This window comes from Ailuropoda melanoleuca, chromosome 12 (assembly GCF_002007445.2).
Source record: "Ailuropoda melanoleuca isolate Jingjing chromosome 12, ASM200744v2, whole genome shotgun sequence".
NCBI lineage: Eukaryota > Metazoa > Chordata > Mammalia > Carnivora > Ursidae > Ailuropoda > Ailuropoda melanoleuca.
The window spans coordinates 81818-105534 of record NC_048229.1 but is presented as its reverse complement, the minus strand read 5'-3'; the positions used below and the strand labels follow the sequence as shown (position 1 = coordinate 105534).

Below are 23717 nucleotides of genomic sequence, written 5' to 3'. Positions count from 1 at the left end.
TTCCCAGGAGGCCCCGCGCCGTCCAGGCCCGCCCCGCGGAGGGATTCTGGGCTCGCGCCCCGGCTGCTCTTCTAGGCGGAGAGGCCGCGGCGCGTGCGTACGTAGACGGGGGTGGGGCGGGAGAAGCATGTGTGGGGCGGGCTCGGGCCGCGGCGTATGCGTGAAGGGACGTGGTGGGGGGCGGGCCGGGTCCGGGCCGCGGCGCGTGCGTGGAGGGACGTGAGTTGGGGGGCGTGTGGGGCGGGCCGGGGCCGCTGCGCGAACGTGAGGGGACGCGGGCTTGAGGGGACGCAGGGTGGGCGTGTGTGGGACGGGTCGGGGCCGCGGCGCGTGCGTGAGGGGACGCGGGCGGGCCGGCCGGGGGTGAGGAGGCCCGGGCCGAGAGCCGGGCCGCCGCCGGGACGGACTCTGCGCACGCCGGTGGCCGCGGCGCGCCTGCTCGCGGAGGCCCGGCTCGTCCTTGATTTGCCGTTGCTGCTGCCATTGTGACGGATCCCCTCCCCCTGCGCGCCTGCTGGGTGCTCGCTGCAGGTACACACGCGCGCCGGGGGGGTGTGTTCGCTGGGTCGTCCGTCCCGCGGCCCTGGGCTGGCTAGCCTGGTCGTTGCAGGCGGGCGCGAGCCCCTCGGTGAGAAGCGCTTTCTCCTGGTGTGGTGTGGTGTTCAGCCCGTGCGTGAACGACGGTCTCGCCGTGGCCTTCACGCACGCGGTCCTGTTGGGCCGGAGCCGTGGCGACACCGAGGGTTTGCGTGCGCTCCGTGGGGATGCGGTGCGGGCCGGTCTGAGCCAGACGCTCGGTGATTCAGGAGGAGGGTGCCCTCCTGCTGTCCTGCCTCCGCGGCGAGCGCTCGCTGCCCGTGGCTCCTGTAGCCTCTGCGGAGCGGGGTCGTGCTCCTTTGGTTGGAGTAGGACGTTTTCTAGCAGCGGCAGCCTTGCGTTCCCCGGCCGAGCCGGCGTGGCGCCCTGCGCGAGCGGGTCTGTCCGCCGACGGCCGGCGGCGGCGGGAGAAGGGGCCGAGCGGCTTCGCTTTCTCGGTGTCGTCTGAAACTACGAAGTAAAGAACCCTCTTTCCTTGTTGACGTTAGATGGACGCTTACTTTCCTCAGCGTCTCTGGTCCTATCAGTATTTTCAGTGTCTAAGGGCCGGCCAGTTGGTGTGGGTCTTTGCCAGAAACATTCTTACCCCCGTGTCTCAGCTCCCACCTCCGTGAGCCTCAGCATGTGTGTTTAAAGCGGATAGATGAGCGGGAGGTGGGAATGTGTCTAACCTAGTTTTATTTTTCAGAGACCCCTCAAGTGTAATGTGGTGTTGTTTTCCCTTGACACGAGCGTTGTCAGGCTAATCCCGTGATCCGTATCATCTGGTACCTGGTACGGTGTCACAGGTAAGGCTCCCGGCGACTCACGTGGAGCCCGCCCAAAGTCTGTGGAGAAGGTGAAGCGTTTCGGTTCTGTCCCTCAGGGGCAGAGTATCTTGTTCTTTACGAAGCAGGGAAAGGGAGGACATGTCCTCCAGAAGGCTCGCCGAGAAACGTGTCGGGGTGGCGATGTGGGCTGTACTGCACTGTCCAGAGAGCAAACAGCACAACGCCGCCGCCGCCCTTTTTGAGCCATCTCAGCGCTGCACTAACTTTTCTCTCTGACCCAAGTCCTGTGCGTCATCAGAGCTGTCTCCTTCTTGCAAAGCCTCCTGCACAGTGGCTTTCACACATTCCTGCCTGTTCTCGAAGATTGTTCCCTTGTTCTCTCATTTCTTCTCTCAACACACGTTTCCTGAGCTCTTAGCATGTGCCCGCCACAGGGCCGGGATTTGAGATTCAGATAAATCACAGAAGGAAGTCTTTTTTTCAGTATTTCATATTAACATTGTCTCCACATTCCCCTTAGGACAACACAGTATTGACATAGATACAAAGCAAACTTCTGGAAAAGAGACTGCAAAATTACTCTTATTAATTCATTAACTATACCCCCCCCCCACGTGGAAGAGATTCAGTTAACATCAATGAGTTTTTAGTGAAGTGACTGGAAAGGAAATAATGTAAGTGAACAGATTGTGTTACTGTCCTCAGTAACAATCTAACGCATCTCTTTTTTTTTTTTTTTTAAAGATTTTATTTATTTATGACAGAGATAGAGACAGCCAGCGAGAGGGGGAACTCAGGCAGGGGAGTGGGAGAGGAAGAAGCAGGCTCATAGCAGAGGAGCCTGATGTGGGGCTCCATCCCAGAATGCCGGGATCACGCCCTGAGCCGAAGGCAGATGTTTAACCGCTGTGCCACCCAGGCGCCCCATAACGCATCTCTTTGTAGAAGAAAGTCTACTGACCACAGTAATAGAATACCTAATATTAATTTTAACTAGAAATATGCCTGAACTATATGAGAGAACTTTAAAACCTTACTAGGGGATAGAAGAAGAACGGATGAAAAGGAATGAGAACACTTCTGTTTTTGATTAAATTCAGTTGTCAAGGAAATATAAATGGATTGTTTTTCAAGAAGCCCCATGCACTGTGTTCTTTATGTCTTCATCTTAAAAATGTTATGGAAGTGGTTTGTTGCTTTTCAGAATTTGGTGAGAAAATGTTTCTGTTAAAGAGAAATACTAGAAATGATGGGTTTCCTTGCTTTACAGGACATAAATTCAAACACTGAAGGCTTAGTAACATAGTTTAAAAAACCTTTTAGGTTTTAAGAAGTTTTATTTTAAGGAAAAGGAAGTTTCATATTATAATACATGTTTTGCTTCCAATACTCTTTGACCAGCAGTACTCCTTGCATATCTCCTATCAGAGTTGTTGTCTCCTATCACATCAGCCTGTCTTACATCTTCTGACTACAAAGCAGGGTCAGGACTGGGTGTGGCATAGGTTGTATATGTATCTCTGATACAGTACGAACACCCAGAGCATCATTTTTGCCTCTTTCACACAATACCTCTCTGCTGTCTCATTCTTACCTTTTCTCATATTTCATTATGAAAACTTTTGAGCATACAGCTAAATTAAAAGAATACTCGTAAACCCCTCGCCTAGGCTCTGCCATTAACATTTTACTCTACTTATTTTAACATAGATCTATTTCTTTATCAGACCATCTTTTTTTGTGTGTGTATCGAGTAAATTGCGTACATCAATATACTTCTCCTAAATACTTGAAAGCGCATTTGTGTTATTAACTAGAATTCAGTATTTGTTTAGCTTTTTCTTTTGATGTAAAATTTATATAAAATGAAATGCACAAAATGAAAGTATACATTTGCTGAGTTTTTGCAGATGCATGGTCTTTGCCTTTTGTATTGTCAGTTATGTCTTTGCCATCTCTCCTGACCCCAGAATTCTAACTCTGTGGCTGCTGGGCCCTTTTGCTAATCATTCCTTGCCCTTTGCACATGCTAAATACTAATGAACTTAACTCAAAATCTAAAGAGATCCTGTTCTCTTTTATTAAGAAGCATATACTCCAGGGGCGTCTGGATGGCTCAGTCAGTTGAGCACCCAACTCTTGATTTCAGCTCAGGTCATGACCTCAGGGTCCTGGAATATAGCCCCAAGTCAGGCTCTACACTCAGAGAGGAGTCTGCTTGAGACTCTCTCTCCCTCTTCCTGTGCCCCTCTCCCTGCTTCCTGGTTTTTTCTAAAATAAATAAACAAATCTTAAAAAAAAAAAAAAAAAAAGAAAAGAAGCATATTCTTCATACACCTGAATGAAATGCTGTCCCTGACAAGGTCTTGCCTGTCTCCGGGCACTGGTGCCTAAGTACTGGGTCTTTAAATGGAGACTGGAGGGCAAACACCTTGGGAAACAGATACGTTATCTTTTTGGGTGCTCATTAAGTATTGGACAGATGCTAGGGGAACAAATACGAAGTTCAAAGCACTATGCTAGTCTTTTTCTGAAATTTAGAGTGAGATTATCCCAATTCTCAAGTGGTTCCTTATCTTACAAGGGAGGTGGACGATAAGTAGTGTGTTGAAGTGCTAGAAGCACGTACAAAGTGCTCCATGATTACTGGCCAGGGAACAGTTATTCTCCCTGGGACAACAGGAAGGCTTGTTAGAAAAGGTGGCATTTAAATGAGGCCCAGAGAGCGTGGGGAGAGTACAGCAGGAATTAAGGTTGAGATGTTGTCAAGGCTATGAAAGTAGATGGTTCTGAAGCATGTATACTCAGTGACTTGGTCGGAGCCGTGCTGCAGAACCCCTTATGCCCTGGATAGTCTCTTTCATAACCTCCTGGTTCATACTGGAAGCTTCTTGCAGCCCATCTCTGCCCTGGTGTTAGGCAGAATAATCACTCCCCAAAGAACCAGAACCTGTGGATATATTACAATATTATATGGCAAAAGGGACCTTGCAGATGTGATTCAACTAAAGACCTTAAGATGGGAAATGACCCTGGATTGTTTAGGTGGGCCCAGTATAATCACAGAGGTCCATCAGAGTGTAATAGAGAGGCAGAAGGTGAGCATCAGGGAAGATGTGACTATAGAAGAAAGGCTTAGAGAAAGGTGGTGTTACCAGCTTCCTGCCTTACAAGCCTCCAACTGATGCCTCCATCTGAGCTTCTGACTCCATCCCTTGCCCTCTTCTCTCCTCTGGCTCCCACCTGCTTGTCTGTTACTTCCTTCCTCTCAGTCTAGAGACACTCTCCAGTCCCCAGCACCTCTTGCAGCTATGCCCTTTCTCTTCTTATTTCACCTCCAAACTTTTATTTCCTTTTGTGGAATTTGTCTGCTGTTCCCAGTGGTATATTGAGACCAGTCTCCCCTAATCACTAGTGAACCCTTATCTAACCAATCCTGTACATTATGCTCCTTAACTTACCTGAACTCTTAAGTCTCCCTTCCTTGAAGTTCTCTCTTCTGGCTTTCAATACACCTCTCTTCCAGATCTCATTCTCTACTGGGTCTTTCTTTGCCTCCTTCATGGGCTTTTCTTTCTCTTCTGTTTCCTTCCTAAATGTTGATTTTCTCCATAATCTAATCTTGGTCTTACAGTTCCTTGTACTCTTCACATTATCTTTGGTTGACTTTACTGTCATGGTGTCATCTGATAATACCCTTAGCTAGCTTTATCAAATCTTACTGTTTCTTAGTGGGCTTTATGGGAATTATGTCATAGGGTTGTTGATAGGAATGTATGATCTCACTTAGACTCTTGTCCATCTGCCTACTTCACCTTTATCTCATATTGGAAGAACATAGTCACTCTCAAATCTGTGACAAAAGACCATCCCCTACCCCCCAAGTCTTGGAGAATATAGCTGAGTAGTTTGGATAGATAAAGATAGAACAGAAATATGGAAGGCAGATGATACAGCTGGGTAATCCTCACATATACATATGTCTCCTAAATGTCATTTCTCTGGCCCACTTTCTGAGTTTAAAACCAACCCCGTCAGGATGTGAGGACGATCTGGCTGCGACATCTGTCACCCCATTTATCACCAGGGTTTGTTCAGCTGATCTGGCCAGCTAGGTGGGTGTCCCCTTCCTCCTTCACGGCTCCATGTGTATCCCTCCAGAAGCTGCAGGTTCAGTCAAAGAGGACAACCTTCCCCAATAGAGGAGGGCCATTCTTTGCTCAAGGGTATACAAGAAGCTGTGCTCCCTGCTAGAACCTCCAGACAAGCTCTCAAGGTCCATTTGTAGGAGAACGTAGGGTAGTAAAGTTTCCAAGACTCCAGACACATCCAAATGAGGTGCCGCATGTGGCAGTCTGCCTTTCTTTAAAACCAAACCAAACCAAAACAGCCCAGTCTCATCAGTCCTCTAGTGCCTACTCCTGATACATTGTTGTCCTATCAGTCACCCAGGAAACTGGGAGTCATCTTTAACCCCTAAGCCATCTTCACATTCATATCCATTTGATTTCCAGGATATACCAATCTTTTCAAAGTCTACCTGCTCTGCATTTCCACCATTAACAGTCCTAATTTGTGTTCCTATCCTCTGGATTATGGTATTAGCCTCCTCCCTTGTTCCTTTCCTGCTGCTATATCTTCCTCCAGTCCATCACACCACTGCCCCAAATGCAGAGGAAGCATTTTTAAGGTGCAAATCTAGTATCATTTCTGGGCTTATAACATGTAGGAGAGAGTCTGAAAATGGCATTTTTCTGAAAATGGCTCTTTTGTCCTTTTGTGACCTAGGTCTGGTCATGTGCGTCTTTGGGCTCCCTTCTGGCTGTCCCTGCCCTTCGCAGTATGCACCAGCTGCAGTGAGCTCCCTGCCCTATACATCATTGATTTAGGCTCTGCCTTTGTTTACACAGGTCCCTACCCTCCTTTGTCTGCCTGATTAGCTCTAGGACCCAACCTTGAAACCACCAGATGGTGCTGTGTGCTGTTTTCTGTGCTCCATGCTGTTTTCAGAGCAGTAATCATAGTGGACTCTAGGTGTCCATTTTCAGTGTCTTCAGCTGGACTCAGCTGCTTGATGTCAGAAATAAATACTTTTTTTTTTTTAAGATTTTATTTATTTATTCGACAGAGATAGAGACAGCCAGCGAGAGAGGGAACACAAGTAGGGGGAGTGAGAGGGAACACAAGTAGGGGGAGTGGGAGAGGAAGAAGCAGGCTCATAGCAGAGAAGCCTGATGTGGGGCTCGATCCCATAACGCCGGGATCACGCCCTGAGCGAAGGCAGACGCTTAACCGCTGTGCCACCCAGGCGCCCCAGAAATACATACTTTATTCATGTTTTTATCTCCTGGGCCTTGTACAGAGCCAGGTACATAGTAAGTGTCCACTAATTATTTGTTAAAATGACAGAAGAAGATCTAAATCTATAACATCAAGATAATAATCAACTTACCAGCTGTTTCCCTAAACACAAATAAAACTCATCCCAGTATCCCCCCCATGGCAGTGGCAGTTGTTACTTTAGAGAAATCCGTTTGACCAGTTGAACAGAAAGATTCTTTGTGTATCTGGTGACTGATAAAAGAATCTGATTATTACAGGGCGCCTGGGTGGCTCAGTCAGTTAAGCATCCAACTGTTGGTTTCAGCTTAGGTCACGATCTCAGGGTCTCGGGATTGAACTCCACATCGGGCTCTGCACTCCGTGTGGAGTCTGCTGGAGATTATCTCCCTCCTCTTCTCCCTCTGCTCCTCTCCTGCTTGTGCATGCATGCGTGCTTTCTCTCTAAAACAAATAAATAAAACCTTTAAAAAAAAAGAATTTGATTATCCCTAAGAAGTGGTAGGATTTAATTAACTGATTAGTTCAAATAGATTTGAATGGTTGCGTAGATTAGATAATGGCTTAGATCAGTGATTCTCAAACTTGGCTGCACATTTGAGTCACCCAGGCAACTATTTAAAAGAAACAAAAGCCTGGTGCATCCCCATAAAATTAAGTCAGAAACTCTCAAAGAAGGATGGTATGGGACCCAAGTGTCATAATTTATAAATATACCTGGCATTTCCAGTGTTCAGTTAGGGCTGAAAACCACTGGTTTAGATAAAGGTTTGAGTGAGTTATCACAAGTGGAGGTTAAGGGAAATTAGCATGACATGAAACTAATTGCAGGCTTTTTTTGTATTTTATATAATCCTAAAATGGGAGAGTTGTTGGACTGGACCTTAGATACCTATGTAAAGTAGAGGCTGTACTGTAGTTGTTTTTTTTAATAAGATCTGATTGAAAATTTATTGGTGGCCAGCATTTCCTGCTTTCTTAGGCAACCTGATGTATTTCCAGGTGTCATATGATTGTAATATTGATTTGTAATTGATTTCTTTGTGACTGCATACATTACTCCTAATTCTGCCCTCTAGAGCAAATCAAAATAAATATTCCTGTTCCACAGGACCTGTAAACATGTGAAAAACATTCTCTTTCTTCCATAAATTAATTTCTTTTATAGTTTATCATCCCTTATTTCAGCCTTTATTCATGTGACATTGAAAGTAAGTTCCAGGAAAGGTTAAGAAACCTCCTAAGTATTGGAGCGAGGCCTTGAACCTGGACGGTCTGGCTGCAGAATCCATGTTATTAGCCGCAGTTGGAAATATGCACTTGGGGTTGAGGAACAAGGTTGGGATAGAAGACAGAGTGGTCTATTCACCCTAGCTGAAACACAGTTCTGTTGTGTGCCTGGCAGGGGGATAGACAGTGGGGATAAAACAAGTAGGTACACTGTGTGTTCTGAAAGTGCCCAGGGGGGCGTTGAAAGTGGAGATCGAGAGAGGCAGCAAGGGGAAACCTACTTTAAAGTTTATCATTGTGTAAATTATTAGAGAAGTCTGAGAACCAAGATATACAGAGGGAAGCTAGGTGAGGAAAGAAACAAAGTAAGGAGTTTAAAGAACAAATCAAAAGGCCAACAAGTGTCCTCTGTAATAGATGTGAATGGTGAGAACCGTTTTAGTGGCGTGGCAGCGCAGAAGCCATACTGCTTTTATTCGTGTAAATTTGCATAGAACTGAGATGGAAATCCGTAAGATCTCCAGAAGACAAAGATTCAAAAGAACTGTAAATATAAACATGGGAAATATTCAAGCCCAGTATTCAACAGGTGGAAATTAAAAATACAATCTAAATTTAAAACAACTTAAAAATGAAATGTTTATAGACTTCTGTTTCTGGCCAACATGGAATAACAGGGACAACGGCAACAACAACAAGAGCAAACAGACAGACAAAATGCATGAGACAAAACAGATGAAACAGTCGTTCTAAGACCCCATATCACATGACAAAGGACAGTCATCCCTGGAATATGGAAAATCAACGAGGTAAGCCCCAGTTTATTGCCTTGAGAGGGTTTCCAGTTTACAGCAGAGGAAGGAAAAACTGAGGTGGAGCCCAGCAGACTTCCTGAGTCAAGGATGGAGCTGAGAATCTTGGGAGAGCAAAGCAGCTGGAGTTCATAGGACAGATCACCAGAGAGGAGAGGTCTGCAGAGGGTTTCCCACGAGTACTCAAGAGCACAGAGCAGCGCATGTGTGTGAGGAAACTCCACAGGGCCAGGGAAGGAATCCTCTAAAGGGTTGGAGGGAATAGTCCTGATATTGCATGGGGAATACGGCCTGTTACTACTAGCCAGACTGGAAAACTCTTGTAATTCCTGGAGCATTGGGAGTGTAACTATTTAAAGCACTGAAAGGAAAAATAACTCTACTTAGAATTCCTAAATGTAGCAAAAATATATTTCAATAACAAAGACAAGACAGTCAACAGAATGGGAGAAAATATTTGGAAATTATTTATCTGACAAGGGTTTAATATATATAGGAGATATATATATATATATATATATATATATATATATATATGAACTACAACTCAGTAACACAAACTATCCAATTTAAAAATGGGCAAAGGGGGCGCCTGGGTGGCACAGTGGTTAGGCGTCTGCCTTCGGCTCAGGGTGTGATCCCGGTGTTATGGGATCGAGCCCCACATCAGGCTCCTCCGCTATGAACCTGCTTCTTCCTCTCCCACTCCCCCTGTGTTCCCTCTCTCGCTGGCTGTCTCTCTCTCTGTTAAATAAATAAATAAAATCTTTAAAAAAATAAATAAATAAAAATAAATAAAAATGGGCAAAGGACTTGAACAGACATTTCTCCAAGGAGGATATGCAAATGGCCACTAAGTATATGAAAATAAAGCAAATCAAAACTACAATGAAATATCAGTTTACACCAACTAGGATGGCTATAATAATTTGAAAAAATGGAATAACAAGTTTTGGCAAGCATGTGGGGAAATTGAAACTCAGCATCACAACTCACAGTAACACTGCCACTGTGGAAAACAGTTTTGTGGGTCCTCAAAAAGCTAAACATGCAATTACCATGTGACCCAGCACTTCCACTTCTAGGTATAGACTGGAAGGAATTGAAAGCAGAGACTCGAGCAGATACTTGTATGCCAGTGTTCTACAGCAGCACTGTGCACAAGAGCCAATAGATGGAAACAACCCAGGGCTCCATCAACAGATGAAGGGACAAACACAATATGGTCTCTCCATACCATGGAATATTATTTGGCCATTAGAAGGAGTGAAGTTCTGATTCATGCTACAGCATGGGTGAACCTTGAAGACATGATGTGGAGTCACATAAGCTAGACATTGGCAAATTCAGAGAGGCAAAGTAGATGAGAGGTTATTGGAGTCTGAAGGGATGCAGGAATAGGGAGTTTGGTTAATGTTTCACAGTTTCTGTTGGGGTGATGAGAAAGTTTTGGAATTCCTAGTGATGGTTGTACAATATTGTGAATGTAATTAATGCCACTGAATTGTATACTTGATAATTAAGATAGCAAATTTTGTTAATTTTTTTTTACTACAATTTTAAAGATAATGTAATTGCCAAAGACCACTGGATTATATACTTTGGATGAATTGTATGGTATGTGAATTATATCTTAGTAAAGCTGTTTAGAAAAAGCAAAATGAAGACATTGTCAGACTTAAAAAGCTGAAAGAATTCATTACCAGCAGACCCACATTGCAGGAAATTTTAAGAGATGGCCTTCAGGGAGAAAGGAAATGAAACCAAGTGGAAATCTGGATCTACAGGAAAGAATGAAAAGCAGTGGCAATGGTAACTACGTAGGTAAATATATGATATTTTTCCTTATTATTAAAGTATCTTTAACAGATAATTGGTCATGTATTGGTTTCCTATTGCTGTGTAACAAACCATCACAAACTTAGTAGCTTCAGACAGCACCCACTTCCTAGCTCACTGTTCTGTAGGTGGAAGTCTGACCCACTCTGGCTGGGTTTTCTGCTCAGATATCCAACAACTTCTTTCAAGGTATTGGCTGGCCTGGGTTCTCATTTGGAGGCTCCGATTGTTGGCAGAATTCAGTTACTTGTGGCTATAGGAATATGATAGGACTGGCTGTCAGTTGGGTGTTGCTCTTAGCTCCCAGAGACTGCCCCCATTCCTTGCCGTGTGACACCGTCCACATCCGGTAATGGCATATCCCATGTTTCTTGTGCTTCCAATCTCTGACTGCCCTTCTCTGATCAGCTGGAGAAAATACTTTTTTTCTTGTCTGTAAAGTAAGGGTGTTAGATCAAGGCAGGTTTTGTGTCTTGTTTGTTTTCCTCAAAAAAGAGGATTTGTAGCAGCAGAACCATTAAATTGCAAATGAAATTTTGCATGGAACTGTAGAGACTAAGGGGAAAATGGCCATCTACGTAGTTCTTCCTACTTCTGGGAATTTCAGACATTGTAGATGTATTTTTGGACTATCTCTGATGTTCATCTTTGTATGGTAGGTGTTTGCATTATACCCATCCAGGTGTGAGGGAGTCTAGTTGATGATTTATGAAACCTCCCTCTCACAGAGACTTTCCTCATGTTTCTTTCTTTTTCTCCAGCTTCATCTTCTCAGGATCTCCATTACTCAAAAAAGTATCATCAAGAACAAGGAGGGCATGGAAGCCAAGTCGCTAACTGCCGGGTCCCATGTAAGTTGGGCTGCCTTCTTTGTTTTCCAGCTGAGAATCCCTTTTTGCTTAAGTTCTGGGTTTCCTTTGGCTAGGAACTTCAGAAATTACATCTTGGACACTTTCTTCCGGGAGACTAGCACCATTTTGTTTGCTTTATTTGTGGGTGTAGTTTCATTCATATACTCTACACTATTCATATACCTTTTATATAAAAGAAATGCAGGTGTAACAGTGATGTGGGCAGGAGTCAAGTGGGGTAATATTGAGCACTCTGATAAAATGCTTTGATCCACACTAGGGAATAAAGTCTACAACACACTTCCTCCGTCAAAACTGATGTGGGAACTGGGAATGTTGTGCCTTGAGGGTGTCTCTGGTCCCTGGTTGTCCTAGATGTGGAGCTGGCTATGTGCTTCCTCCATGGGGAGCTCCGGCACAAGTGATGTCTTATTTAGGGGTTGCTGCCGCCCAGGCATGAGGAGCTTGGAGGAGGGTGGAACCTCTGGGAGCATCCAGGGTGGGAGAGTGGGTCCCTTGTGGGCCCAACTTCCCCTGGAGCATCCTGCATGTATTACCTCTGGTATATTGAAAATCCCGCCAGAGAGTGTTGTGGTTTTTGCTTTCAGCTGTGCTACATATGTTGAAGGACTTAGGAAAACTCGTCTATTCTATTTACCCAGATATTTACTGTTTTTGTTGCTCATCTTTGATTACTGAGATTTAAAGTTTCTCTTTGGTAACATTTCCCTTTTGCTCGAATAACTACTTTTAGTATGTCTTTTAGAGCAGCTTTGCTGGTAACAAATTCTTTTACTTTATTCGAGAGTATATTTTGCATCATTCCTGAAATAGTTTTCACTGGATATAGAAATGGCTTGACAGTTCTTTTTTTCAGTATTAAAAAACCATTATTCCATTGTTATTTGACCTTCATGGTCTCTGAAGAAAAATCCTCATTCAAGTAAGTGTTTCTGTGTGTAATCAGCATTTCTTTTTGATGTAGTTAATGAAGGCCTTACTTCTGTATCTATTGTTTCTTTGTCAAATTACTTTGTTACTATTAAAATATAATCTCCATTTAAAAAAAATGCCACTCTAGAAAAAATGTCTTGGATAATCATTTTAGATCAGAAAACATGGTGAGGTTGGTCTCTGTCTTTTTTTAAAAGGATTTATTTATTTTAGAGAGTGTGAGTGCGAGTGGGGGGAGGGCAGAGGGAGGAGAGAAGCAGATGCCCCACTGAGTGTGGAGCCTGACATGGGGCTCGATCTCACGACCCTGAGATCATGACCTGAGCCAAAACCAAGGGTTGGTTGCTTGATCTACTGAGCCACCCAGGTGCCCTGAGGTTAGTCTCTTAAGCATTAAGTTGTACTTGAACTGAAGACTGTTTTGTCCCTCTTTTTTTCTGCCTTGAATTGGGTTCTTTATTTCACAGAAATGTAAGTGTACATTAACTTTGGTGTCTGATACTCCTTGCTATAGCTGTTTATAAAAAACTTCATTTAAATAAAAGTTTTTTTGGGGCGCCTGGGTGGCTCAGTCAGTTGGGTGTCCGACTCTTGGTTTCAGCTCAGGTCATGATCTCAGGGTCCTTGGTTTGAGCCCCACGTTGGGCTCTGCGCTCAGTGGGGAGTCTGCTTGAAGATTCTCTCTTTCTCCCTCTCCCTCTGCCCCTCCCCCCAATAAATAAATAAGCAAACAAATAAGTGTTCTTCTGACAGTTCCTAAACCTAGAGCATAACGTGGAGCTGGTTTTTGGACAGGTATCTAGTAGCCATTCCTTTTAGGACTTGACCAGAACCCAAAAAGGAACTACTCACTTTTGGAATAAATACTGGTCCATTCTCTTTCCCTACCCCAATGCTGTCTGCCTAATCTGTCTTTCGGTCAGTACTCAAGAAGGGGAGGGCAGAGTTATACATCTGGCTTATTACAGGTTTGTTCCACGTTGTAGACAATGGTGACCTTCAATGATATACTTGTGGACTTCACCAGGGAGGAGTGGAAGCTGCTGGACACTGCTCAGCAGATCATGTACAAGGATGTGATGCTGGAGAATTATAAGAACCTGGTTTCCTTGGGTAAGACTAGCTTGTGTTCTCGGAGATATCTCCCTGTGATGATTTTGGTTCTTCATTGATCACAAGGTATGGGGACTGAAGTACATATATCAGAGTGTGAGCTTGGGGTTAGGGACCTAATTTCTTTCTTTTCTTTCTTTTTTTTTTTTTTTAAGATTTTATTTATTTATTCGACAGAGATAGAGACAGCCAACGAGAGAGGGAACACAAGCAGGGGAGTGGGAGAGGAAGAAGCAGGCTCATAGCAGAAGAGCCTGATGTGGGGCTCCATCCCAGAACGCCAGGATCACGCCCTGAGCCGAAGGCAGACGCTTAACCGCTGTGCCACCCAGGCGCCCCAGGGACCTAATTTCTTTGGGGCACAGAAGAGGGTTTTGTACTCACTTCTAATTTTGTGGAAAAAAATTTGTTTTGATTTGTTGAATTTTAAAAAATGCATATTTTGCTGCCTCTGTAGCCTCCTCTTGTCTACTCTTCAAAGTCCCCCCCAGGACTAAGAAGGGGTTGGGGGTTGGGGCTGAATCTGGGATGCTCTTCGTGTTCAGCCCAGAGCTCCCCAACCCCTGCCCATTTCTTTATCTTTTGCTGTGCACAGGGCATCAGCTTCCCAAGCCAGATGTGATCCTCCAGTTGGAGAAAGGGGAAGAGCCATGGCTGGTGGAGAGAGGGATTCACCGGGAGACCCATGCAGGTGAGAACCAGTCAGGAGACGCTGTAGGCTGTAGCCCAGAAGAGCTGTTAGGGGCTGGAATCCCTGGACATATAGTGGTCGCTAGTTCTCATTTCTGCAGAGAAGACTGGGTTTATTTACGTCCTATTTTCCTATGATCAGTCTTTCTACAGTCTTGTCACACATCATTTGCATTCGGAGACAAAGTTGTGTTCCTCATGAAAATTATCTTTCTGTTGATGCGCTTGGTTTCAGCTTTGTTGGTCTTGCTTTCCTGATTCTTACACTAATTCTAGCGTCTCCATCCTCTCATTTGTTATACAGTCTTTTCTTTCCTTCTTGCCTGCCTTTTCCCTTTCCTGTGGCCCCTTCCCATGGCCTCATGCTGCTTCTCCGTGTAAGCCATGCAGTGGGGTTCAGTCACCGGCCGCTGTCCTGAGTTTGCAGAAGGCTTGCCAGTTCCTGCTGGCTGAGCTCCTTTCTCTCCAGAACTGCTGCTCTCAAAACACCTCTTCTTACTGTATTCTAATTCTTTATTCCATGTTTTCTCAATTTACTCATATTTTATTTTCGTGTTAATATCTAAAATGCAAATCATTATGTGGATTCCAAACATCACTCCTTTCCCAGCTTCCCTGTGCATTGAAAATCTGCTTTCCAGGTTAAGAAAAAGAAGGTTGAAGGGGCACCTGGGTGGCTCAGTTGGTAGAGCATCTGAGTTCAGCTCAGGTCATGATCTTGGGGTTCTGGGATCAAGCCCTGTATCGGGCCCCCTGCTTATCGGGGAGTCTGCTTCTCCCTCTCCCTCTGCCCTTCCCCCCGCCCCCGGTCTGTCTCCTCCTCAAATAAATAAATAAAATCTCGTAAAAAACAAAAGAAATAGAAAGTTGTTGTTCTTCTTCTTCCATTATTCTCTAGAAGCAATCTTTTCCCTGACCTGTGTTTGTAAGTGCAGTCCTCTGGGATCTTCCTCCCCAGGCATCTTGGGTGGTGCTGAGTCATACTGCAGATAGCCTCCTTGGCGTGTGATGAGGCATGTGACTCCAGTGTGGCCTAGTCATACTGTGAGGACCTGTGTTGCCTCCGTCTGATCCCCAGTGTCAAATATATCAGGTGCTTCCCTGCATCTTGAGCTTTGAGTGTGACGTGAATAAAGTCTGTCAGCCTTAGTTGTCCTCTCTGAAACCTCTTTAGACCCTCGTCAAGTATAGGTCCCTTCCTTTTCTGAGCTTCCACTTTGAGTGTATTTTAAATACCATAAACTATGTTTTACTTGTTTTACATTTGGTCTTGTAGGTGATTGAGCTTGATCAGCCAGCTGCTGTGGGGCCTTGGGAGGAAAGATTGTTCTCTGTTTTCTTTCATTTCTCCATAACTTCCTTTATTTTTTTCATTCCTGTGTTCATTCATTTAGGAAGCTTTCCTGGATGTCTCTTGACAGCTAACTAGATGAGCAGTTTAGATTTCTATTGGGAATTTGCTGTCAAAAGAAATACTGAAGCTCCGTGTGCTGAAACACATGGCTATGTGAGCTTCATGATCAAAGTGGAAAGTATGACGAGTGCTGGCTCTAAAAATGCAATCGGGGTCTCTTGCCTGTCTTGGTTGGTGGAATGTGTGACTCTTAATATTGGGGTTGTAGGTTCAAGCCTCACATTGAGTATAGAGGTTACTTAAATAAAATAAAATCTCTAAAAAAATGCAGGTAATGAGTTGATGAATGGATGTTATATGTTTTAAGTATAACTCACTTGAGTGTTGTGTTACATAATACGTGGACAAATTTTAGGATTTTGATGAAGAAGGCACCCTATTCATATGTTGAAACACACCACTCAGGGTTGTTCTCCTTGGTACCCAGCCCTCACTCTTCCTCACACATGTTCATTTTAGAATTTTCCATTTGGCATTTGTGGTTTGAAAAACTTTCCATGAGATTTTGATGCCTTGGGCAGAGGAGAGGGAAAGGATGGTGATTTCCTATCAGAGATCATGATGGCAGTACACACACACACACACACACACACACAGGGCTGGTGTTCAGCCTTAAAAAGGAAGGAAGTTCTGCCATCTGCTACAACATGGATCAACATTGAGGATACTGTTTAGTGAAATAAGCCAGACACAAAAGGACAAGTAATGTATGATTCCTGTACATGAAGTTACTTAAAGTTGTCAAAACCATAAAGACAAAGCATAATGGTACTTGGGAGGTACTGGCGGGAGGGGAGGATGGGGCCTTACTTTTTAAGAGGTACCAAGTTTCAGTTCTACAGATGAGAAGAAGTACACGGACAGCTGCACAACCATGTGAATGTTCAGAGTACCTGAGGTGTGCCCTTAAAAATGGTTAAGATGGTAAATTTTATGTTATGCCTATTCTACCACAATTTAAAACAGAGAAAAGGGGCGCCTGGGTGACTCGGTTGAGTGTCCAACTCTCAATTTCGGCTCAAGTTACGATCTCAGGATTGTGGCATTGACCCGTGTCCATCTCTGTGCTCAGCAGGGAGTCTGCTTGGGATTCTCTCTCTGCCTCTCCATCTGCCCACCTCCCCCAAATTAATAAATCTTTGAAAAGCACATTTAAAATTAAAACAGAAAAAGAGATCAGTAGTGAAAGAAGATTGGAAACAGTGGGGTTCCCACAATGAAGGTAGTAGTCAGGAGCCTGGCACGGGGATCACTGTCAGATGAATTACTTTCCTGGTGCTGCTGAGATAAGGTTCCACAAACTGAGTGACATAAGTGTGTCCCTCTTAAAGCTCCAGAGGTCACAAGTCTTAGATCAAGGTGTCAGCAGGGCCACATGCCCTCTGCAGCCCCTAGGAGAGGATCCTTCCTTGCCTCTCGTGGCTCTGGTAGTCCCATGTGTTCCGTGGCTTGTGAGCACATCATTCCAGTCAGCCCCACCTTCACGTGATATCTTCCTGGTGTGTCTTTGTGTCTCTTCTCCTCTTGTAAGGACAGCAGTCCTGTTGGATTGGGGGTCCAGTCTGCACCAGTACCACTTCATTTAACGACATCTACAATGATCCTGTTTCCAAGTAAGCTTGCAGTTTGAGGTTAGGACCTCAGTGTATCTTATTTGGGGCACACAATTCAACCCATACACCAGGTAAGAATGGGATATCACCCCACTTGTGTAGGGAGAGGTGGTACTTTGTAAATAGTGTTTTTGGGGGGTCCCTGGCTGGCTTAGTTTAGATAGAGCATGGGGCTCTTGATGTCAGGGTTATGAATTCAAGCCCCCACACTAGGCATAGAGATCACTTTTTAAAAAAATAGTGTGGGTTTTTTTGTTTTGTTTTGTTTTTCTAGGTTAAGAACCTAACATTTTGAGCACCTGGGTGGCTCAGTCAGTTAAGTGTCTGCCATCAGTCAGGTCATGATCCCAGGGTCCTGGGATTGAGTCCTGCATCAGGCTCCCTGCTCAGTAGAGATCCTACTTCTCCCTCCCTCTGCCTGCCGCTCCCCCTGCTTGTGGCTTGTGTGCATGCACTCTCTCTGACCTAACTTTTTTTTTTTTTAAAGATTTTATTTATTTGACAGAGATAGAGACAGCCAGCGAGAGAGGGGAACACAAGCAGGGGGAGTGGGAGAGGAAGAAAGCAGGCTCACAGCGGAGGAGCCTGATGTGGGGCTCGATCCCATAACTCCGGGATCACGCCCTGAGCCGAAGGCAGACGCTTAACCGCTGTGCCACCCAGGCGCCCCAAGAACCTAACATTTTACCTAAAAGGCATTGAGAGACAAACAGTCTTTTAACCAGGGGAAATAATGTGCAGTAATACACACAGATATAAGCAAAGGGGCAAAAAAAGTCCAGGAGAATATGAGTTAGGGTAGGTTGTGAGTTAGTGTCCTGTGGTATGAATCCTATTAGTGGTTAAGTCCTTTTTTTTTTTTTTTAAGATTTTATTTATTTGGGACAGAGAAAGAGAGAACATGAGTAGAGGGGAGGGGCAGAGGGAGAAACAGGCCCCCTGCTGAGCAGGGAGCCCAATGCAGCTCTTGGTCCCAGGACTCTGAGATCATGATCTGAGCTGAAGGCAGACGCTTAACTGACTGAGCCACCCAGGCGTCCCAGTTGTTAAGTCTTGATGTCTCAGAACAAAGGAATCAAAATACAAGACCAGGAGAATGTTAATAATGATTACTGTGCATTGCTTTGACTCTACATGTGTCAGAGTCTGTGACGAGCTCACACCTTACAATACTTAACAATAATTTTACACCACAAATGCTGTTGTCTTTTGGATTACAGATACACAAAGTGATATTTGAAAAGTTTAACAACTTGTCTAAATTCACCACTAGTAGCATTAAAGCTTCGATTTAGAACCTGTGTCTGGATAACTTGTGTCCAGTTGGCTTTTCCAGCCTGTCACATGGCCTTTCTGAGAGGTTGCTGCACCACGTACCTGGGCATTACTCTGTAGTCCTTTGGTTGTGTCAGGAACAGGCCCTGCCTCGGCATATGGTTGGACTCATGGTTTAGGAATGTGGAATTGGCTGTAGTGGGAAGAATGTATGTCAGGAGAAGGGCCTGGCAACAAGTAGACATGTTAGGTTCTTGTGTCATTAGTAGATTAGATCATGGGAGTGCAGACCTTTCTGTGGGATTTCCCTTACTGCCCCCCAGTACTGAATATCTGATCCCGTGTGTCCTACCAAGTCCTGTGTCTTCTTGCCCTCATTGCTTCTCTCACCTACTGCACAGCCCAGTGCCTTTCCTGTTTGCTGCTCTTCTCTGCCCTTTCTCATTGTCCACGAAGGCAGCCATACAAGCGGCTCTATACAGCCTACATACGTGTTTCTGCATCCCACCACTCAGACCTTAATATGTTTTTTTACTTACACAAAGGTTTCTTTTTTTTTTTTTCCAGATTTGGAGACTACAGTTGAAATTAAATCATCAATTTCCAGTAAGAACATTTCTAAAAATAAACAATCCTATGGCATTAAAATGGAAGGAATTGCAAAGAATGATCTCTGGTATTTGTCATTAGAAGAAGTCTGGAAATGTGAAGACCAGTTGGACAAGTATCAGGAAAACCAGGAGAGACATTTGAGGCAAGTGGCATTCACCCAAAAGAAAGTACTTACTCAGGAGAGAGTCTGTGAAAATGGTAAATATGGGGGAAACTGTCTTCTTCCTACTCAGCTGGTACTGAGAGAGTATTTCCATAAACATGACTCACATACTAAAAGTTTAAAACATAATTTAGTGTTTAGTGGTCATCAGCAAAGTTATGCAAGTAGCAGTGAATGTGGTCCAACCTTCTGTCAAAACATTCACCTTATTCAGTTTGCAAGAACCCAGCCAGGAGATAAGTCCTACAAATGCCCTGATCCTGTTAACTCTCTCACCGGTGGTGCATCCCTTGGTATGTCTAAGGGTTTACATAGGGAGAAACCCTATGAATGTAAGGAGTGTGGGAAATTCTTCAGCTGGCGCTCTAATCTTACCAGGCACCGGCTTATTCATACTGGAGAAAAACCCTATGAGTGTAAAGAATGTGGAAAATCTTTCAGCCGGAGTTCTCACCTCATTGGACATCAGAAGACTCATACTGGTGAAGAACCCTATGAATGTAAAGAGTGTGGAAAGTCCTTCAGCTGGTTCTCTCACCTTGTCACCCATCAGAGAACTCATACAGGAGACAAACTGTATACATGTAGCCAGTGTGGGAAATCTTTTGTTCACAGCTCCAGGCTTATTAGGCACCAGAGAACTCATACTGGAGAGAAACCCTATGAATGTCCTGAGTGTGGGAAGTCTTTCAGACAGAGCACACATCTCATTCTGCATCAGAGAACTCACGTGAGAGTGAGGCCCTATGAATGTAATGAGTGTGGGAAGTCTTATAGCCAGAGATCTCACCTTGTGGTGCACCACAGAACTCACACCGGACTGAAGCCCTTTGAGTGTAAAGACTGTGGAAAATGCTTCAGTCGAAGCTCTCACCTGTTCTCCCATCAGAGAACCCACACTGGAGAGAAACCTTATGAATGCCACGATTGCGGGAAATCCTTCAGCCAGAGTTCTGCCCTCATTGTGCATCAGAGAATTCATACTGGAGAGAAGCCATATGAATGTTGCCAGTGTGGAAAAGCCTTCATCCGGAAGAATGACCTTATTAAGCATCAGAGGGTTCATGTTGGGGAAGAGACCTATAAGTGTAGTCAGTGTGGGATTATCTTCAGCCAGAACTCTCCACTGATCGTACATCAAATAGCCCACACCGGAGAGCAGTTCTCAACATGTAACCAGTGTGGGACTGCACTCGTCAGTAGCCCTAACCTTATTCGATACCAGACTAATCATATTAGAGGAAATACTTATTAACATACGGAATGTGGAGAGTTCTGTACAAAGAGCAATAACTTTACTTTGCATTGGAAACTCCTCCTGGAGAGAAGCTCTGTAGATGTTATTTGTGCAGAAATGTGTTCAGTCTTGTTACTACCCTTTTGTGCAGTAGGGAACTGGTCCTAGAAGGGGAAATATCCCACAGAGTTCATTGTAGGATACAAATACATCAGCTTTTCTTTCCACAAATTTCTACAAAAGTAGTCGTCCTTGGCGCATTCTTGACTAACCCTTAAAATGCTAAAATCTGAGAAGGAAACATTGAGTAGGGGAGTTGTTGAGAGATTATCCAACTTTGTTACCTTCTTCAAAAAGATAAATCAATGAGAGTTGCAACTGCAAAGAATAAAGAATTGATACAGTTACTGTAAGAAAAGTGGAAAATAATATTCCAGTGAATTAATATGCCTTTTTTTTTAACTTAATTGTTCTCTTCTGGGACATTTAGTAGTTTTTACTGTTTTATGTGTCTGATTTAAACCACATTTTGGTTAGCAGCAGGGAAAATGCTTATAACGTAAAGCAGAAAAAGAACAAATTTACTAATAATGGTACTTATTTTAAATATATTTGCATGTGGGCAAGAATTGAAAAAGTATCTATGGATAAATGACCAGAAATGATTTGTTAGGTAATGGGATTGAGTGATTTTTATAGTTTATTCCATGTTACTCGGATATCCAGCCTCTCTATTCTATCATCAAGGTTGCTCAAGAACCATCTAGTAGCAGACTTTCCCATTCTGTGTTGTTTTGGGTCGTAGTTAGAGTTGCACTCTTTGAGACAGGGTGCTAGAGGCTCCTGGGAATTTAGAAACAGTGATTCTTGGACATTGGGATCCAGAGGAAGATTAGGTGTCTGAGCACACCAGGGGGGGGGTCCCCATTTGAGTGGGTGCAGGTACTTGGGCCATACTTAGAGCAACTATGCTCATGAAATGAACAGCGCTGCCCAAAGCCACCCTCCTTCCAAGGTAGTCCTTTATCTTTATAACGGGAATGTAGTGGTTAAATGCATAAGCTTGAGCTAGATTACCCGAGTTGAAATTCCACCTCTGTCCTTAACTTGCTGAGTGAACCTGGCCACGCTGCCTAACCTCTCAGTGCCTAACTTGCAGACATCCGCTTCTGTAAATTAGGGGTGTTACTTACCTTGTAGGACTGTGGTGGGTATTAAGTGAGTAAACACATAAACAGCTTAGAATAGTGCCTGGTGTATATTAAGTGCTTTATCATTGCTAGCTGTGGTGATTGGTGTTACTGTTGTTGCCCACCTTAAACCTGCCTGAGTGTGAGGAAGAGCTCATGGGGCTCTTGCTTCCCTCCCAGCCACGTTTCCCTCTTACCTCCATCAGCACTTAGCCTGAGGAAATCACTGCCCGTAGTGGGTGTATAGACTCATTTCTGAGGATCACTAAACAACTTTTAGTATTGTATGCAAAATCGTCTTGTTTGTACAGAGGTTTTCTCTTCTAGGGAGAGGAGCCTAATCTTCAGATTCTGTGGTGAGTTCATGCCCCCAAAAAGAGTTAGCAGGAGAACCTGTTATAATTCTCTCTTTCATTCTATAAATGGATCTCATGTGTGGGATATCTCCTGTGTGCTAGCCGTTATCTGCCATTTGCTAGCAAACAAGATACATGTTAGACACTTAATGATCGATGGTTGAATGATAAACATTTTGGAGACCAAGAGGACAAAGATCTTGATGTGTCTCTCACAGGACAAATCTAGAAATGATTGCTAGTGTCATGAGACTTGGGAGCCGCAGGGAACATAAGACCATCTAACTTGTACTTTTCATCATACAGTTGAGATAAGGTGAGTTGGCGCAGGTCTCACATTTTCAGTGAAGTCAGACCCAGAACTAGATCTCCTGTCCCTCGGTTACTGCTGCTCTCCTCGGTGCATATATACCAGTGACATGTATAACATACTCCTGTCAGAGGTAGTTTTCATGATAAGCAGCAGTTCTCTGTGGAGTGGAAGAGTAGCCCCTTACCTTGGCCTCTTAGAGTTTCTGATAACCTACGGCTCAAATTTTCCTCAGCTGTATAATGGAGGTACTCTAGGACCTACCTCAGAGGGTTGTTGTGTGGATTAAGTGAGATAATGTGTATAAAGTATTTAAAACAGTGCCTGGCACACTCTATGTGTTAGCTACTACTAATATTACTAATACTAACACACTAAGGAATGTAGGAAGAGAGAAATGTCTATGGATGATCACTAGAACATTACTTATAATGGTGCAGAATTTTCAGTGTAAAATGTATAATAGCAAAATGGTTATTTATAGCATATCCATGTCGTGGAATATTATGCAGACATTAAAATTATGCAAACAGTTTGTTAACAAGAAAAATGTTGATGCTGTCATGTGTTGAAGAAAGCATGATAAATAATTGTTAATATGGAGTAAACTCAGATATATAAAAATAAATGAATTATAAATAAATGAAATGAATCTTGCTCAAAACTCTTAAGGAAATTTGTCAAAAGATTAATAACAGTTAACCTGCTTTCTCTTCTTTCTCCTTCTTTCCTTTCTTTCTTTTTTGTACTTTTCTACTTTTTCCAAAGTCTCCTCAACAAATATATATTACTTTTAGGATCCGTCTCTTCAGTAAGGGAATATTTTCTCTCCCAGAGTTTTCATATACAAGTAAACTACTAGAATCTCAATGAGGGAATTTGACAGCAGGTAACTCAGCGGTTGCTGGTGGTTTGGGATGGGAGAGCAACTGACAGCAAAAGGGGCCGCAAGGGAACCATTGAGGGTGATCTGTGTCTAGATTGTTGGTGGTTCCATGACTGTACTTGTCTGCTAAACTCATTAGACTATACATGTGAAGTGGATCCATTTTGTTGTGTGTAAGTTTTACCTCAATAAAATTGATTTTTTAAAAATATTCAGAAAATCAAGAATTCCTGGGAAATCTGAGAAAATCTGCAGCTTCACATGAAAGCTAATAACAATAGTATTTGCTGATTTTATAATTCATCTTCATTTATAGACACCTTAATACAAGGTAGCCAATCTGCTAACCCCTTCAATACATTAGATTATTTCTACCTAAAGCCCTGTGAGGAACATATTCTCGCCCCTATGTTTAAGGGAACTAGAGTTTGGAAATTTTAGGTAATTTGCCCCAATTTACATAGC

At 43.8% G+C, this 23717-nt stretch overlaps 1 protein-coding gene across 17 annotated transcripts; it reads left to right on the top strand.

The window, feature by feature from the left end:
• The first annotated feature begins 200 nt into the window (after positions 1 to 200).
• On the top strand, positions 201 to 23430 carry ZNF10 (zinc finger protein 10). 17 transcript variants are annotated; one of them, XM_034637842.1, is made up of 8 exons: positions 232 to 1385; positions 8615 to 8746; positions 10387 to 11439; positions 13380 to 13506; positions 14102 to 14197; positions 19066 to 19104; positions 19189 to 19252; positions 19652 to 23430. In XM_034637842.1, exons 3-8 carry the CDS (start codon positions 11290 to 11292, stop codon positions 20526 to 20528), a joined length of 1353 nt encoding a protein of 450 aa, XP_034493733.1. In that variant the 5' UTR covers positions 232 to 1385; positions 8615 to 8746; positions 10387 to 11289; the 3' UTR covers positions 20529 to 23430. The 17 variants fall into 17 exon arrangements, with proteins under 17 accessions (XP_034493731.1, XP_034493733.1, XP_034493724.1 ...); XM_034637833.1 differs by having other exon boundaries at positions 232 to 531; positions 1286 to 1385; positions 19066 to 23430; XM_034637837.1 differs by having other exon boundaries at positions 10472 to 10573; positions 11350 to 11439; positions 19066 to 23430.
• The last annotated feature ends 287 nt before the right edge of the window (positions 23431 to 23717 follow it).